At 42.3% G+C, this 19,853-nt stretch overlaps 1 protein-coding gene across 1 annotated transcript in view; it reads right to left on the bottom strand.

Moving 5' to 3' along the window:
• The window catches only part of LOC115059764 (zinc finger MIZ domain-containing protein 1-like), a 105,442-nt gene that overhangs the window by 14,189 nt on the left and 71,400 nt on the right, over nucleotides 1-19,853 (bottom strand). Inside the window, exons 4-5 of the mRNA XM_029527446.1 lie at nucleotides 17,908-18,021; nucleotides 13,690-13,795 (exon numbers count right to left, since the gene is read on the bottom strand). Coding sequence (XP_029383306.1) covers nucleotides 13,690-13,795; nucleotides 17,908-18,021 — 220 coding nt within the window. The remainder of the gene's footprint in view (nucleotides 1-13,689; nucleotides 13,796-17,907; nucleotides 18,022-19,853) is intronic.

Here is a 19,853-nt window from a genome sequence, read left to right as displayed (position 1 = left end):
CCTGTCATCACAATCGCACTCACATTATCAGCAGCACTTCCTCACTTATTCCCATTTGAGCTGTAACACAACGAAGTCCAAGTTTCTGCTGCAAAAATCATGACCCCCAAACTGCTTGTTTGAAGACATTTAGCCAGAAGGGCCAAAAGGAGAACAAAGACCATGTGCAAACTAACAAGAAGGGCTCTAGTGGGCTGCACTCTTTAGTTTCTGAGGGAGTGCTATTCACAGTCTGCTCCTCCCTCCCTACTCTCTCTGCCCAGAAAGGTTTGAATGGACACAAGCCTCCTGCAGGCCAAAGTCAATTAAAATAAGAGAGAGTCTGGGGAGCCCTGGTGTCCCTGGTTACTGAAAGCACCTAAGAGTCCACACAGAAAAGCCATGTTCAGTTTTAGCCAAAGAATTCCCGACTTATTCAGGACTCCTGGATCTGTAAAATACTGGGATTTACCTCACAATATAATATGAAGTTATATGAATCACCGGTTGCTATGACACTGCTTACAAAAGCCCAGCTGGCGCCAGAATATCCTGTTTAAACTACCGGCTGGATTATAAATCATCTCCCACTCTGCCTCACGGCTCTTAGACACAGTCACCACAGAGCCATGGATGCCCACCTGGCAGCCATCAAACCTCTTTGTCTTCGCACAGATGCCACAAATTATTCATTGATGCCAATTTGATAATGGAAGAGAAGCAACTCGTCCATCATTCAATCTCTCTCTCCATAAAAGGGGGGGGGGCCATAACAGGTTACGGACCTGCCAGCCCATGACAGGCCTGAATTGTGCTACTTGCTCATCCATGGAGGGATAATTAGGCTGAAGCTCACAGGCCTTAAACACACGGTACACATTTTACCTGGCTGACCCTTTCAGCTTGGCACGGAAGCAAATGCAAACCGTTGTAAGCCTGTACACGGACTTCATTAGCTCAGTTGCTTTAGAGTTTCGAGTTGGGTGAGTCATTTTGCGACATATTTCTGGGTGGGTGATGTTTCCAGAGAGAGCTGATGAAGCGCAAAGGATGTGTGAAGTGGGAAACATGCATGAATGTCATGGCTGCCATGTAGCATCGAGGTCTGACTTATTTCCACTGTTGTGTCCTGAATATACTGTATGCAGTTGAACGAATGACACCGATGCTTCTCTGACTTACAGACAAAAAGCTAATTAAATTTAGTGGTGGAAAGATGGCTACATATTGTGGATCGAAAGGATTAGTACCAACAGTTATAAAACAGCCTGTCTATCTAGGCCAGACAATTGCCTCCTGTCTGCACCTCATCTTTGTCAGCTGTTTTTTTTTTTTTTCCCCCCTTGCTTTATTTCCTTTACTGCTCTCTCTCTGGGAAGTCAGTGATGTTGGAGTCTTGTCAATGAGTACTTAGGCCCGTTGCCTCATGGGGAGCCAGACTTGCTGGCTAGGTTTTATGGCCCATTTCAGAGCTGCCCCTGCTTAAATACAGCATCCTGCTGGCCACATGGCTGCAATGTCGTGCCATGTCCATCCAGCAAGGAGAAGGGGGTGGTGGTGTTGGAGGGGGTGCGCACTTGGACTCCTGCCAGAGAGGTTTTACTGAGGCCACAAGCATATGTGGCTGTGTGGAGGCAAGTGACACAAGGAGAAAAAGAAAATGCTACGGATTTGGTGTTTCTGGGTTACTGTTCTGACATCCCGTCTTGTTTGTTGCAAAAGCCACAAGCCTTTAAACACTGTATTACCGACGGATAGAAAATATATTCCTCTGATCCTCCCACTTCTCCTGTCATAATAACTTCAGTATTAAAATATCCAGTTAACCACTTTGTGATGCAAATGTAGTCTACATATATAGACTTAAAAATGCGAGATTTCTAAATAAATCAAAAATGCCTGAGATAAGACATTTATCCTCAAATAAAATCTGTGTTAAGAGATTTGAGGTGAAGATAATACTTAAGATCTCAAAGGAAATCCACTTGGCACTAACTGAATACCAAATGGAACAAGATACAATATATAGTCAGATCGCATCAGTCTGACTGTCACTTCTTGGTCATGGTTACACAGGAACCAACCTTTGCAGACACAGGCCAGTGTTTTAAAAGATAATCTCTTTTGGCACATGCAACAAATCCTTTCATTAAAAACAGGGCAAGCCATTCCCTATCCCTGTAAAGCACCAAGGTGGAAATCTATAGCATTTCACCCCCTGGTGAGAATTAATTCCCTGTGTGTAAAAGCCAAATATCTCACCCAACCAAAACATTCAGCCTTCAATCTGTTGCTTTAAGTTGCTCATAAGCTGCTTGGGAGCAAAACTCCCTCCAAACCTACATCTTTATGTTTTAATTCAACTGAAATCTGGCAACACTCTGTTAAGTGTCTTCGGTCAAATTTCAAGTGTTTTTGAACATTTCTGAGAAATCATATGCAGGCATCATACGTCAGGTCATTTTTCAGACTTATGTTCTGGATTTATTAGATCTTTTCCCCCACATGTCAGCCAGCTAGCAAAAATAAAGTGGTAGACTCAGTTAACCAAATATCGTTTGTATAAATGCAGTTGGGGATGGAGAGACTTAACTTTTTAGTGTTCATTCTCTTCTTTGGTCCTTTTTCTTAGTTTTGCTATCTTTAATTCAAGATTTTCATTTGTATTGTTTTATGCTGCTCTTTCTTAAGGTCTTCACAATTTCTACTTGCTGAAACTTGCAAACACATAGATAGCTCGATTTACTTAATATCGCATAAATCCACTTTACTTTGGATAAATCTGAGCTAGCTGAATGGTGACCTTTTTGCCTGATCACACTGCTGTGTAAGGCAGACTGCTCCAGCACAGAATGCGTTTTTAACCATACACTTCAGCAAACAGATTATAGAATGAGCAGACCTGCAAGAAGCGGCTTATGGGAGCCAGACTGTTTCCCTGAGCAACAGGCTGCTATTAATGAAGGCCCAGCCTTAAGCTCTTGTCTACAATGATACTAATTAGGCGCAGAGCAGATGTGCCCAGACTAGTGCCCACCTCAGGGTGCTGGGCAGGACCGGCAGTGTCATGGCAGCATACGCTGGTGGCTGATTCACCTGTGACCTTTTCACAGTGGGCTTGGTGTCAAAGCCTCCCTTTAGAAGTACAGTAGAAACAGACACTAGAGGAGCCGGGGTCGCGTCCTGGCACCCCTCTAGACTCATTACAGTCATCCATATGTGCAACAGATCAAGATTTGAATAAAAGGCTTGCACGTGATAAAGAATCAAGCCAAATCTAAAGAATAAAGCTCAAACTTGTTTCATTTCTTTGAACAAGCTGAGAATCCTGTGCATACATAATATACATCCTGGGGCAGATTTCATAAAACATAGACACTGTGCATGAGTAAGTTTTCAGTTCTCATTGCTCCAAATTGGGTTTCTTTTAGCTTTTTAAATGTGTTTAAATGTGTATTTCTCAAAGTCTTATTTTCTCAGTTAAGCTGCTGTTGTTTGGTTCACATACAAATAACATTAAAATCTTTACACATGATGTACACAAATATTATTGTGTATTCCATTTTTGGTTTTTGCCATTCTATCCAAAACTATGGCAATATGTTCGGTGTAAATAACAACCCATGTGTTATATTCATGCCCCAGTTTCCTTACAGCCATCATTAAAGTTTCATCACTTTTTTCTACCACTGACACGAGCTTTGTTCACAACTTCTACTAACTGCTGTTTCACAGAAACGAAAAAGTGGGAGTGTAATTAACATGCAACTCACCAAGATAAGCGAGGCGTAAACTTAAGCTTCACAATGCCTTCGATGAAGAGCGGAGAACATCAGCGTGAATTATGACCGCAGGCAGGACGATAAAACAACGTGTGACATGCTTCATACTGCGAAACTCAAACAGACAGCGCAACAGCAGCCACGTAGCTTTTTCTAAATGACCCCCCAAAAAGCACATCTGATGTCATTCCCATGTACAGTATGTTGACATGGCTCAGCGTGAGGACATACTGTAAGGACTGTGATGGGGATGGTCGGTTGGATTCAGCCAGTGTTTATGGATTTCCTGTGCAGCACTTCAACACACAGCAGGTACCTGATTCAGACTGACACCTCCTGCAGCAGCTGGTTTCTGTAGGGTTCAAATTTTACATTTTACTGCAATTTACAAGATATTCAGTGAATGACAACAGACATTTCATTGGGAGTGGATTCTGTGGTCAAACAAACGTGTGAGGTGGCTGGATGGTTGAGAACTATCGGGCTACAATTCATACACTGCAGTCCAGTGTGACAAAATTATGGAAGTAATGACAACAAAACAAAAGGCTTTTTTAACCGTTTAACTGAGCCAAGGCTTGTGATTCAATGCTCAGAAAGTAAAGTCAGTTTCAGCACAATGTCATTCCTCCTTAAAAATCACTGTGAGAAATAGTTTTGTTTTTTTTTTTGTCTAAATGGAAGTAGATTTCATCAGTTATTCTTCACAGGTACACTAAGATGTGTTATTTGTGCCTTTGTTCTGTTGAGCAATATCTAAAAGCATCTTTTCACTACGTTCCGGCTGTCTAAGTCGATGCATACACGGGATGGTGTAAAGGCCTTTGCTGCGGTAGGCAACTCGTTCTCAGATCAAATGATGCGCTTTCCCCCACTCTACACTCTGATACCTAATCCACAGCTGACAAAAAAAGTGTGATTGCACAATTGATCATGAATTAAGATCAAATAATGGGGCTCTCACTGAAGTCTGCATTTGGCTGCTGCTGTTTGTTCTCTTAAGGACTAACATTTAACAAACAAGTAGGCAGTGGGGCTCGTGTTGCCAGCTGACCTTTGATGGGAGGAGAAAACTCCTCCTATGGTTACACCTGGCATTTCACAGCAGTTTATCAAAGACCAAAATGCACTTCTGTGACACATTCATACAACTAAATACGTTTTTAAATAACCAAAACGTCTCCACTTTTAGCACATGTTGCCAGGTTTTCACTATACTGCTTCTGATCGCTCCCCATGAATGTACTATATTCCATTTGCATTTCCAGCCCTAATTTAGTCGGTACATATGAATCCAGTTTTACGCTTTATTGATAATTTCTGCCTGAGTTAAATTCATAACTTGGAATCTGATCTTTGCAGGATTTGATATCAAACAGGATCAAAATCGCACTTTGGATTTGATTGGTTAAAACAGTATCACAAACGGTGTAAACAAACTGTATCTGCAATTACTGGACACTTGGCTCAATATTCTTTCATTAAAGCCACATGAAAAGAGCCTGCGTGTTCTGCAAGTACACAAACAGCATCAACTGCTCCTGCACGCCGAGTGCTGGTATTTTCATTTGGGACTTATGGGAGAAACTTCAAATGGAAATAAGAAAAAAAAAAAAAAAGGTTAGTGTAATTTCACAAGTTGGTGAAAAAAAAAACAAAAAAAACAACAACAACAGAAAACCGTATCCAATACAGAGAATAAGAGATTCATTGAAAACGACAAAACAACTTTAATGAATAGTTGGAGCAGTGGACGTCTGTACAGCCAGCCAGACATCAGCTTTACCAAAACTGTCTGTTGCAAAATCTCTCTTGTCTTAGCATGTTGGGAACAGTCTCTACGAAACATTTTAGGCAGGAAAAAAAAAGTCATAATTGCCCAAACCAGGACTTAACTGTGCAGTTAAACAAAAACCCTTCTTAGTGGAGAGAAAACAAAGTGAGTAACAAGAAAGCCAGCATGGCAGAATGTAATTCTCCAGTGAGGTTGGAAGGAGAAATAATTACACCAGCTGACTTTCTGTCATAACAGAAACCCATTCATGAAAGGAATATGGTACCCAAGTTCCACTTTTTTGCTTAGTTGTTTGGACTCTGGAAAACTTCTCAAAGTGTCATGTGTTAAATACACCTCTCAGTTGCTGGTCCGTATGGTCAGTGTGTTTGGGTGCAGTGAAGAAATTAGTCTTGGAATGGATCAAGAATTGAGATGCGCTGGAGGAAACGCTTAGAAACTGTGCCTGTCAAGCAAACAGACAGATATTATTTGATAGACTTGCAGTTGTATTATTCATCATAAACAGCTGCTTGTTGGCATCTGAATAGAGTCATATGTCTCCAAATTCAATCTGCAGCTCCTGTTTAAAAAAAAAAAAACAACAAAAGAAAAACCCCGAAACAAAACAAACTCGGTGCATGACATGACAACCATGAGAAGCACTAATCTTAAACCAGTGAATTCCTTCATTGTGGAAAATCTGTGCGCGTCTCTGCAGTGAGCCTCGCTGCTTGTGCTGTGTGGCACCGAGGGGAGTGGGGTGTGATAAACTGCCAAGAGTCTCGCGGAAAACGCTGCCTCAAGTAGGTCAGCACGACTTGGAGAGATAATCAAGGCCGTTTTGACCCCTTCTGTGTGAGCTGTAAGTGGGTCAAATGCAGCAGTCAGCTGTTGCAACTCTATCATGGAGGGCGCTGCGAGGCACTCATCATACTGTCAAAGCCCATTCCGTTAGTTTAGGACATGGCAGGGTGCCTGCCTGCATCCACCAAATACCCCCCAGTCCCAGGGGTGAAATGAAGTTCCTCTCAACAGCAGCAGTAGCAGATCCACCTTCCCTCATGTTACTGAACCCCCCCCCCCCCCCCCCCAACCGCAAACACAACCCTCTTTAACTGTTGTCTCCTCCTTTTGACAGCTCGCAGCTTCGCAGCTCTGTCCTATTCACAGTGACACACACTCCCCCTCCGTGCCCCCTCCACGTCTAAAATGCCACCCACATTTCAACCAAAGTAACTCCAGCAATGTCCCTGCTTATTGCTCACTCTTCACTTCACAGAAAAAACGAGGACTTGTGTGTCTAGAAACACTTTTCATCATGAATCTGTAACAGCAGAACAAAGGCGATACAGGGCAGCCTTAATCTCTGCACTACTGAAGCCAGCAGCTATTTTAAAGCTCCTTCTCTGTGTCTCTCTATCCCTCCCACCTTCTTCTCTTCTCTCTAACATTCCTCCTCTCCCCCCCCCTTCGTCTCCCTCGGTGTCTCAGGGCAGCAGCTTCTCTCCCGTTTTCCTCTCCTCTCCCTGCGTGTCCAGTGACTGACTGCACAATGCACATCAATTATTCATGGCTGCTCTCTCTGTTTCGCAGGCAAAACCAATCACAGATGGAGTCATTGCTAATGGGCTCCTGCTGTACTTGCCACCGGCTTCTTTGCACTCAAGCAACAAATACCCCAGAGACAATGAGAGGGAAAACATGGATAAGCTGTAAAAAAAAAAAAAAAAAAAAAAAACCAAACAAAAAAAACCAAAAAACAACAAAACACCCCAAAACAAAAAAAACAACAACAACAAAAAAAAAACTTCACACAACACCATCAGCAATGAGAAGAAGAGGACACATGCGTTTGTCATCAGAGAGGAAGAAAGGTAGGTATTGTCACAAATAAAAATTAAGAGCCGGCTCCTGCAGTGCCAAGGGGTTAAACGCAGAGAGGGGTGGGGAGAGGGGGGGAGGCAGAGGGAGAGAGAGAGGTGGGGTGGGGGGTGGGGTGGGTGAGAGGACAGGCAGAGAGGGGGAGAGAGAGAGAGAGAGAGAGAGAGAGAGAACCAAATGCTTATCTCCTCACCTCGGATGTATGCAGCTGTTATTGATGTATCTTCTTTTTCTGTCTAGTGATCCATTGCTTGCTCTCCCAATACACACATCACACAGAAGCAGCCACAGCCACTTCGCCAGAAGGGAGAGCGGGAGGGGAGGGAGGTGAGGGGAGGGGAGGGGAGGGAAAAAAAAAAAAATGCAGGCAGCTCACATTTCAAACTTGCAAAGGGGGGTGGTGCCTAATGTGCTAGACAGCCTGTAACTTGGCCCGGGTCCAGGACGAACAGTAAAAAGAAGCCTCGATCAATTCATTTAAAGCAACATTTGTTATGCTCTGCGCTGCAAATCCTGCAGAAAAGCAGCGATAGCAGCGGTTCAGGTGGGCACATTCGGCCGTGATTTCAGCCCCCAAACCTTGTCTTTGCAGGGAGTTGACTTAATCCATCAAACTAGTCATTGTAATTAAGGGGCGTGGAGGGAGGGTGGGGGTGGGGGGTGGCTGGTATTGTGGCTTCCTGATGCGCAGGGGGTTGGAATCAGAGAGGGAGGGGCCAATTAGACCACATTTGTCTATCAGCACACAGGAGCCTGGATAAGCTTTTGGATAAACAATTACACACCTAAAAAACACCTAAAGTGTGGGCCGACACACCACCTGAGGCAGTCTGGAGCGTCTATTGTCAACTGGAAATAAAAACACTTGCACTCACCGGCAGTGAGTCAATTCAGGTGTTAAATTTAGTGCAACTCATCTGTGGCTAAAATACAATAACAAGCATTTAATTAGAGGCATGAGCTGCGCTGTAAATTAATTTGAATGTGCGAACATCCAGTTTTGTTGTGCAGTAAATTACACAGCCATATGGAGTGGCTGAAGACGCCACCAATCACCTCTTGCTGCCACAGACATGATAAGTGCTACAACTTAAGGAGGACGGATAGACAAGCTGAACAGGTCTTATCTCTGGTCTCTCCTGTCTGTATTTGCTCTCCTGGTATTTACTATCAGCTCAGTGCACAGTGGGTGACTTACAGCCCTGCTTCCCAACTGCAAGTTAACACATCAATCATGGCCGGGCGCAAGATTTCACATACAGTGATCATGTGGTGTAAAAAAGGAGAGATTCTCCATAGTGGACACTGTCTAGATTTACAGCTTGTGTGACACTCATATCTCTCTAAGAAGCACGTGCACATACGGCACCTTCTTCACGGTGACCCTTAAACATTGTAAGCTCTGGTGTGTAAAGCCGTATAGTTCAGCTTTAGGAACTCACTGTGTTTTTTCAAATACATCTAACGCATGAATGCGACATGTAAGCGTTTTTCGTATTCTATTAAGAATGAAACTGCTCTGAATTTCTGAAATGAACGCTGCCCATTTTGAATGTCGATTTAATAGGACAGCTGTTAAAACATAGCAGCTCAAGTTTGAATAAATTGACTTGTAGCTTTGATAAATTGCTGCCGCACATTTTTTTTTTTTTTTTTAATTTTGGAGAACGTGAAGAGACAAGTTTTTTGAAGGCGGTTTAACATGTTTTGGATATACATAAAAAAAAAAAAAAATCATATCCAGAAAATAATTGTGTCACAGATAAAAACAAAGAATAAATTAACTCATTTCTTTTAGTTAATCTATATATGGAGCTCACTCAATCAAGCACATAGTTAGAGGTTTATATCGTGGATGGAGTGAGAGAAGTATCACTCACTTGTTGGTCTAAAATAATGTAAGACATCACCTCATCCCTTGGTCTCATATTATATTTCCAATTCTGTCTTAAATCTGCATTCAGATCAGATTAAGTAATGCTTGTTTGTTTCGTAAATACAGTGTTCAATTGAATCCAATTACTGCTGACAGACGCTCAAAGTCTGGGCCACCAACAATGTTTTTAGGTTGTCTGTTATTCTGCATTTAGGAAAAGCCACAGCTAAAATATATGTTGAAATACACCAAGAGAAGAGACAAAACATTTGGTGTAGAAAGCTTTGGGACTAGAAATTACAGCCCTGCAGGCTTTGTGTGTGTGTGTGTGTGTGTGTCTGACCTCTGTATTGTGTGCAAAATCTGAGGCCTTTCCACAGCTCGGTGGCAACATGTTTGACCTCCATGTCTGAAGCACCACTTCACTGGAAGGCTCAGTTGAAGCTACTATCTGATCAGCACTTCAGGCGATGGTTCAGAGGAAATATACATTATGTCTGCACTCTAGCATGATAAAGAATCCAACAACTTCAGAGTTAAAGTTTTACAGAATACTCGAAAATGTTCTCCTTAACCTCAACCTTCTCGTTATATATTACTTATGTAATTTGTGAAAATATTTGCAATTTTTCTGCCTCAGGAGTCTCCATTAAGAGAAATTAATATTTAAAAATGAGTGAAATCTCTGGCTTTGTGACAACACTGCTCTTTTCATTTCATCAGCAGTTCACAGTGCGTTACAGTTGACACAAATTCATTATATGCTGATATATTTATTGCAGATTTGACTTGCTTAACTATTATGAAATATAGATAATGGATTCCTTCAGTATGAAGCTGCACTACCTAATCTGTATCTACTACTGCAAACAAACAACCTGCCCTCCTACGCAGGCTTACGCTTCTTCATGACTCAACTAGTAGGGAAATTGAGAAACCTCCTTCGGAAATCTCATAACAAAAAAATTCCCACTGACCAAAACGAACAAGATGAAATGGTGTAAAAACTCTGCTGTTTAACTATTTTTTGAATATATACACACATCATGCTGACACAGTGAACCCCAATCCACAACAGATCAAACCTGAAAATAGTCCTGCATGTGAAAAAATAAGTGTAGAGACAACCGAGGCTGACAGAGCGAGAGCTGAAGCCCAACCAATTTCGGGCTGAATAGCAGATTTACCAGGCGTTTGTTACATGTGCGAATGAACGGCTCAACAAGCTGAAAAACTTAATACTGCACCTCCAGACCTCCCCCAACCCAACCCCCCCCCCCCCCCTCAGCTTTATAAATTGGTGCCTCCTTTCTCTCTTTAGAGCTGAGGAATTCCAAGAGCTTGCTGAAGCGCAAACAATTGGGAATGTGCCACTCTGACCTTCTTGGAGGTAAAATCGTGATTAAGCATTTCGTCGACGCTCTCGAACCAGACTGAACCACTGTAGTTGAGCAGGAGGGGTGTGACACTGAAAAAATAGGCCTAACAGGGCTTGTAATCTTTCCTGTGATGGAGAGGGAGAGAGATTGGGAGGGTGGGGGTGGGGGGGCTGATGAGTTTATCCACACCAAGCGAGTGATCTCCATGCTTTGATGTCGCCACAGCTCTACGTGCGTGGCTTTGCCCTGCGGTAAAACAGTCCAAGTAATCACAGATTAATAGAGCAGGCTAATCTCATTCACAAAGAGGTCACTACTAGCAGAGAGACGCCCCTCCCCCTGTCCTGCCTGGGCATTGTGGTCCGCTTGTGAAAAGGCAAAAGGACCACAACTAGTCAATCCCCCCCTGAGTACATCTATTAAAGAGATCAGTACTACAGTTCACTTAATCAGACTGTGTGTAGTTTCCCTGTCTGCTAGAGAAGCATTCAATACACAACAAACACTATCTAAACCTCTAAACTGCCCACTTTGCTGAAATCCATATATATATATGCTCACTGATAAAATCAATATACCTAATAACGAAGTTTTCCTTCGGCGAGTAGATCCATATTACTGGTATCATTAGGATCAAGGTCTATGTCTTAGGGTTTCGCCCTTATAAGCTTTTTTCTCAGAAAACATTAACAGCATAATACCTTAAACTGTTGGGGGCATTTTTTGATGAATCAATTTGTCAAAGCTACAACCTGTTTCTGCTATAAGTTGACTGTGAACATTGATTTCTTACCGCTGAAATCAGCTCTGCCCTCCTCTCAGCACAATCTCCTCCTCAATTTGCGAAAGGAACTTAAGACGACAAAAGGTAATAGCTCCAGCACGGCACGCGTCAAGGCAAAGACAAGTTAGGCCTGTTTAAAATGAGGCAGCAAATCTGATTTACTTATTAGCACTCATCCATTGACCTAATGTCCTATGTTTGCAGACGGCCCTCCTTTGTAATCACCAGAGATCTTCCCCTTTTTCCAATTTTAAACCACGATTCCGGCGCAGATTACAAGAAACGTGAAGTGACTGAGTGAATCATTTGTTATGAGACTTGAGAGCTGGCTTTTAATGCTCCATGGAGACTTGTTGTGCTTTGTAAACTCCCAGAGTTTGGCTCACATAGGCCCCTTTATTAGCAGAGATAAGGAACAAATATAAGGGAACGATGTCTTCCTGTCTTTATCCAGAACGTTACAAAGCCTGTTATGCAGCAAATGGTAAACTATCACTCTGTGTTTGTGACAAAGCTGAGAATTTGGAGAGGGCTTTCAGCTCTAAGCAGAAATATCAGCCTGAATCACAGTCAGCAAATCTGTGAGATTTGCCTAAATGAATTATCATTAAAACAACTTTATGCAGAGGACGCTGTATTCATTTCAGCATGAAATTCACCCCACCCTGTGTCCTCTCCACACAGACCTAACCCAGCCCCTCAGTGAGTGGCAGGCACTGACTTGCCTGTCTCTGGTGCTGGATGGCTGACCTGCTGCCGCCATTCTGGCCCCATCATGTGACTCGCTCCCTTACCCCGTCGCTCGGCAACAGCCTTGCTGGATGTCAGGGAGCGGGTCTTGCCCCTGGGGCCCTGTGGGAGTGTCGTTTAAGAGCCATCTCCCTTGGCTGCCAGAGAGGGCTTTCTCTCTGCCTTAACAACCTCCTCGACTGGGGCCTCCGCTCTGAAGAGCTCTGCTGGAGAATGTTTCTGCAGTCGTTCCCACTGGCTCTATCTCTCCTCTCCAAACATTTCTGCATATACAGGTACATAATTGTCCATGAAATGCACTTTAGGATGGTGCCTAAACGCAAGTACTTGCCTTTTTCCAAATAACTACTGTTGCAGGAAATTATTCAGACAGAGAATCAATTGGCAATCTTATCTAAGCCCATAAAGTAGGGTCTGAGATTTGATTTAGGATTAAGTAGATTTAGAACATTTGGTGGTGTAAGTTAATTGCAGGCAGAAAATGAATCCCCTCCTGCGGCTGACACAAGAGTGACATCGCATGATATGAAACCTCATATAACCAAATATAAAACCATGAACTCCATAAATCAGAAACAGCAAAGACAAGTAAAAATTCAAACAAGATGTGGCCCTGACTTTCATGTCCAGGTCGGCTTAAGATGGCTCAGTGGAGAGGCTGAGCACACAGAAGCCATTGCCCAACCCGATTTTTCTTTACGTAACCCAAGACAGGTGAAAACCACAAATCAAAAAGAAAGGACGAAAAAAAAAAAAAAAAACACAAAATATTCCTGTTATCTTCCGAGCTGCTGACAGCATATACATCTTCATTCCCATCCTTCCTCTGCGTGCTTTTTTGCCAGCTTGATAACAACATTGAGCACTATGCATCCATCCCAATAATCTATCACTGTACCAAGATGACGGAGATGTATGAAATCAGGAACTCATCGTCACTGATACAGTAGTTTTTTGTCATGTATGACTAATGGAATATTCTGCCGCATGCACTTTGTCTAAAACTCTGGAGAAGAAAATATAGACGTAGCTGTGTGTGAACATCTCTGACAGTGAGATGTAGCATGAAAAAGAGAGCGACGCTTAATGTTCAGTGAGATTGAAAAAGGAAAAAGTATTTTGCAGTGCCATTAGATAGAGCGATGCTTGGACCATTTATGAATCCAAGAGCAAAAAAATAAAATAAAATAAAATAAAAAATCAACAGCCAACATTTGTCTCTTTTAATCTTTGCAAGAAACTAATAAATAATCAAGTAAAAATGGAAGATATGAATTCAAACATGTGCCAGTGACCATTTGGCATTCTTGAAATGCTGTCCAAAACAGTTTCTTCTCTGGAGTATCAGGATCTTCTGCAGTTTAGTAGCAATGGGTGGGTGTTGTGAAAAGATGCCAAGATTGCAGAGAGGAACTTAGAGCCCAAACAGGCCAACATGGCCAGATGGCCTGAGACGACGGTTGAGAAAACTCTGGTCTTACCTGCTGATTTTGGAGTGAACTTGTCCCTGTTGGCAGCGCAAACTGCCAGGAGTCGGTAACCCAGGTCCAAGTCGAAGCCCTGTTGTGCTGCTACGCGGCTGACCACCTGAAACATGGCGACAGCACTCGGTGAGGTCAGAGCCACATTTTACTGTGGAGATTATGCTTACTGAGGACATAACCACAGTTTATGTAAGATAAAGCAGGTCAGTAATAAAGAACACAGCGTCCAGTTCTTTTTGTCTGAGCCTTGCCTGAAGTTCGATTTTTGATCCCACACCTGCGAAGTGCTGGAGTGTGTTTCCTTTTGGAGGTTTTATTAACTCAGTCATTGTCTTTGGTATCTTTCTGTTTCTAATGAGATAAAGGTCACGGAAATGCCAGTTCGAGCAACAGTTAAGTGATGGTGCTAACTGTTAGTAATCATCCAAGGCTGCTCTGTATTTTAAATGTGATAATTCATTTATTCATGGGTATTTCCAGAGAATGTTTTTTTTTTTCTTTTCTAGAGTTACCCAGGGAAGCTAAAGGAAATAAGTGTAGCAGGGTGGATTAATCTAAACTAATCTTTCTTTTCAAGTCTTCCCAAAAAGACCCATCAGACAACTTTAGCTAATGCAAAACATTGATAGTGTTCTAACAAGAACCAGGAGAAATGAGCACATCACTCCTTTTTCTTAAACTCTCACAGTGGCAACCAGTTAACTTACAGAATGGATCTTAATGGGCTGCTGCTCGATGATAAATCACACTGTTCTCCTCAGCTTGAGGAATATAGATCCTGGAAGGCTCTTGGATCTTTGGGAACCTCGAGTCTGAAGATGCTTTTAGTTACTATGCTGCACACAGATGGAACCAACTTCCTGATAAACTCTGGTTTCTCTGCTGCAGTTTTATTTCCGTCACTGGATTTGCAGCAACTTAAAATTTATCGACAGCACAGTAACAGTTTCTGGTCTACTTTTATGTTCTTTTTACTGAATGGAATTAACTTTTATATTGTCTTATTTCATTTTATTCAGCTACTTGCGACGTACAACCTAAAGCGTATAAAAAAACCCACATTATTCAATGTATATTTTAGAAAATACAACAGAAAACCCTGTAATAAAGAAAGTACAATTAATTAAAAAAATTCCCAGAGTAGCTCCTCAATTATTTTAATCCCATGGACGAATATTTCACCAAATGTCATTACATTCTGTAATCTAATTGTGAGATATCTTGATGACTAATAGGGAAAAAAATGAAAGACATATAGTTGATTGTACAGATTATTTAAAAGAATCGCATACAGCCCCATTCCAGATATAACACATCAGAGGACTGAATATTTTGTCTTGATGTTTTCCCACACTCTGCCTGTTACATAAGGCTAAAGTTTGGCAGCACCAAATATTCAGTTGAATTTAAGGGATAAAGCCGCAAAACGTTTATCAGTTCCATATGAGCCATTGGACAGCAAGATGAGAAGAAAATGTGGCCTCTAGTGCATCGATGCCCACTGAGAGGAAACATTAAGGGAAACATCCACATGCCATGGGAGGCGATGTAAATCACCCTTATGTGGAACACCCTGCTTTGATTTACCATTGCCATTATCAGCTCAAAGAGCCCGGCTGAAATTATTTAGACCTTCAGGACATACTAAGGCTTGTGTGGACCACACTGGCCTCACTAAAGACAGATTCTTCTCCCTGCATGGTTTTTCATAGCTGCGATCCTGCTGTCACACTCTGAAGTTCAAGACAAGCCCCGAGGTACTACAGCCGAACACTGCTGCCTGCACCATATCATTATCTTCTATAAGTATAGTCTTGACATAACACCAAAACAGTGTGCGTATATCGGGTCTTTATTTATAGGAATTGCCCATTAAGAAGAAGATATACGAGCATAGGCTGCCTAATTAGAATCTAAACTTGTGAGGGACATTTTGCTAAATGGTAATTCTAGTGTAAGAAGTTACAACAAGTAGTTCTAATTTCAGGACTGAAATTGCACACAGCCAGTGGAGTGGTGGATTGTCTACTTTAAGGCAAACATCAGCTATTACAATATAAATCTTATTTACTTGAAAAGGCCAATCAACTGAATGTCCACTCATCTGGTAAAAAAAACCAACTATTTTTTTCAGTGAGTTGGAAAAAAATCAAATTTACTTGTAACCCCCACCCAAAAAAAAAAAAAAAGCAAGGACAAGGTTTGGTAAGGTTTAGCCTAAAAAGTGGATTACAAAAGGGGTGCCAGTGGCATAGTAGGTAGAGTGTGCAGCCCGTGAACAGGAGGCCCTAAGGTCCTCACTGGTTCGGTTCGAGCCAGTGTCATTTGCTTCTTACACTCCCATATTTTCTGTAACTCTTCAAGCTGTTGTAACTAATAAAGCCTGAAAAAATATAACTTAAAACAAAACAAAACAAAAAACTGGGTCCAAATGAAATCCTGCCACCTTGTCATTATTAAATCTACAGCCGTGCTTTCAGGATTGTGAGGAGGTACTTCGGCTCAGCAATGCTTTGAGCTTAACACAATGTCAGTATTCCAACACGCTCACAATAAAAATGCAAAGCAGTGTACATTCAAAACTGACACCATTAGCTGCGCAACTACCACGGCTACAAAAAAGAAACTCTCTGTACTACTTCCCTTTGTCTAATTATAACACTTAATTCAGAGTTACTAACAAAATTAACACTTTCACTGACCTCTTTACAGCTACTGGTCAGAGGCGTTACTAGAAACATTTTGGCAATTTTGTCTTTTCGTGTCTGTAAAATTGGGATTTTTTTTCCCCCCAAACCGTGGTCAGGATTCACTCATGTAGGTCACAATTTAAAAACCGGTAGGCCGTTTTTGCAGTCTGGATATCACAGTACAGTAAACTGTTTTGTTTGGTATGAAAGCAAGTTTCTCTTGATTACACAATATTTAATAGTTTGTAGTAGATGATTTTTGTTTTTGCACCGCAACCACCTGCGTATTATCATCAAATGCCAATGCTGAGGCGGAACAGAGACACCGACATGGAGGCAACAGGGTGAAGTGTTTACTATTACAGTCTGAGAGCAGGTAATTTCACAATCTCATCAGATTCTCTGTGCTTGCTCCCAGTGTGGCTCATGCTAAGGTCTATACAACCCATAAACTAAAAGGAAAAGCACTGAGATTTTCATGGCAGGAAACAAATTGAATTGACAAAATAGAAGAAAAGTCACCTGCTGCTGCACATTAAAGCAGTAACACAATTACTTGAATGGAGGGATGTGTCACTGCGGCTTCACTGAGATGCTCAAGTACAAATCTCCTGGGTTTCCTTTTCTCGCCGTAGCTGCGATTGCTCTGTGAGGTTACAAATTGCAGCCAACAGGAGCTATATGTATCTCTTATCTACTGCTGAAGGCAATGTGGAAATGAGCATGTTAAGTATGGCCCAAGGTGACAGGTGAGTGACACATCCACAGACCAGCTTTTGTTCTGCTGACTGTGTACTTGGCCCAAAATGGAGAATAATTCCTCCATTTAGCCCCTTTCCCTTCTGCAATCACACAGAATAATGTGATGAAATTTGTTGCGAGGAATAACACTTAAAAAACAAAACCAATAACCAAAGAACTAAGAGCTACCTCACCCCACAATTATACAGCTTAAAAAAGTGTCAGTGTGCTCTTTTAGTCTTTTGGATTTTTTCACAGTGTGAGTGAAGGTTGGTAATGGCGACAAAAGAAAACAGCTAACCTCCCTTGCAACACAGCTGTGTGAGTTGTGTCCCAGTTGGTTGGCTTTCCTTTCTGTGTTTACAGTACGCATCTCAAATGTCATGGGATACAAATTATTTGATTAATCAAAAGCACACAGATATTCATGTAGGAAAACTACAGGGCAAGAAACTGTTTATTCTCATAAGCACTGATTGCTTTGTGGTTTGAGGATGCTATTGCACGCTGTCCTTTTCCTGTTCCAGTGGGCTGACTTCATTAGCCGCGGCACAAACTGTCAGAAGTCACTAAAAGGTCGATAAAACTCACAACGGTTCAAATGTTTTTTATTGTTCGGTGACCTCGGTGAAGATCAGCCAGCTAAACATTAGTTCTCGTGTGTCCCTGGGGAGTTACGGAAAGAGCCACTGCAGCAGTTGTCTTTGCAGCCCTCTCCTTGTCCTTGAACCTTTTAATATGAAGCAGCAAAGGGGGGGTGAGAGGGTCTTGACTGGAAACTTACCGTTAGGCATCCCATCAGGCTTTGCTCGAAGGGACGCTGGAAGGCTCGGGGATCGCCACACCAGTCCAGCAGCTCAGTTGCTGCTGTTTGGAAATTTGCTGGATTTTGTAAGTGCTGGGGGAAAAAAAGGGCAAAGATTAGGTCCAGAAATATTCAAAGGTCACAGCTAAACTGCGTACAGTTCTTATGAGGAACATAATAAGTGACTGATTGACTTATTTACTGCAGATAAAGCGTTAGCAGAACAAACCAAGATGAGAAAGCACTGGATAATTGGGTTGCATGTTATTTTATCATAAAACCAAACCAATCCACCACACTTTCAAAATCTAAGCAATCCAAGCAACAGGATAACAGAACTTGCTTTGGCACTGGCCTGCTCGAATGACATCTTCAACATGGTGATTTCATGGCCACTGCAGTTATTAAATGCTGGTAACAATGCTCCATTAACTACAGTTTAAATATCAAATAGGTAGGCATCAATTTCCTTTAAGGTTTTAAACCTGCTCTTATGAACCTCGAGTATCACACTCCTACATCCACAATGTCACGGTGTACAGCCAAAAGATCTGGAGGACGGGGATGAACGGCCTACTTTGTTTTGTTGACTCCCTGAATCCGCTTAAGAGACAATAAACAAACAAATGCATGGCGATAAAAAAGATCGACTGTCACCAACAGCATGATGAATAATTAAACACACCCAGACTGTCTTAAAAGAAAACAGCATTTTGAAATAATTTTGCCTATCACCCTGAAGATTGCTTGTGCGGTAACGGTAATGTTACCGCACAAGCTGCACATCTGCAGCTAAACTGGGATGAAGGGGTAACCAGCCCCTTTGAGACACCTCACTCCCCCCAGGTTTGTGTAACACAGCCTTCTCACTAAGAGCAATAAATCTCCTTGTGTGGCTGCATGAATAGCCAAGTAAACACTTATTTCACCAGCCGGCCCTGAGCTGTGCTGTGACTTTATCTGACAACAGGCTCCTTGACCTACAGGCACCCCTTTATGGCATTCATTCCCCAACTGGAGCCAGCATGGACCTCTCTGGGTTACCACAACGGACTCTGCATAGGTCATTGATCTGCTCTAAAAGCTTTTCAAACTTCAATATGAATTTTATACATAGAAGAGCAGACTGACTACCTCCACTCTGGAGTAATCTGTTGCCTTTGGAGAGATTATGCACACAAGCCTTTGTAGTGCACTTGTACAAACCAGGCACAAATGGGCTCCCACTCCATGGCATCAAAGCTAAATAGAGAGGTTTGTCAGCCTTCTTAACACATCTGTGTGCTTTGATTTCACTGTCAGGGAATAAAGGAGAAGAGGAAGTGACAGCTGTACAGTCACTGCCTCGCAGTGCTTTTTTCTCGTTTGCTCTTTAGGGGGCAGCAGAGGTCAGGATTTAGCAAGGCAGCTTTCATACCAATTTACAAAGCGAGCATTTGACAAGGGCTGGATGAAACCATTCCTGTTTATTTTATTCTCTGTCCGAGCTCTGTTCCTCACTCGCTAACATGTCTTTGTTGGGGGAGACTGAGATGAGACGCGGTGGGGGATGCGAAGCATGTTAATTCTAATGGTGGCTAAAGTCTCCTGGAGAAACACACACATCCACAGCTGCTAAATTTAGATTAGTCTGGAAGCTCAACACAACACACACAATCAGTACACCAAGGATGGAGAAGGGGGAGGAAAAGGGGAAGGAGGGAGAATAAATAGAAGAGAGAGAGAGAGAGAGAGAGAGAGAGAGAGAGAGAGAGAAAAAGGACGCCACCACCACTCAGACTTGAAGTGATTACTGTTCTTTGCACTTAGAACAATTGGTCCCACCAGTGTGGCTGTCACAGGGAGAGCTTGGCACTGCCACACCACAGATGTTCTCCTTTCTCTGGCCAAAACCCACCAATCAAACCTAAACTAGTAGCCAAGAG

Source organism: Echeneis naucrates, chromosome 19 (genome assembly GCF_900963305.1).
Source record: "Echeneis naucrates chromosome 19, fEcheNa1.1, whole genome shotgun sequence".
Classification (NCBI taxonomy): Eukaryota; Metazoa; Chordata; class Actinopteri; order Carangiformes; family Echeneidae; genus Echeneis; species Echeneis naucrates.
Note: the sequence above shows the minus strand (reverse complement) of the source record. Positions and strands in the feature narration are given on the sequence as shown.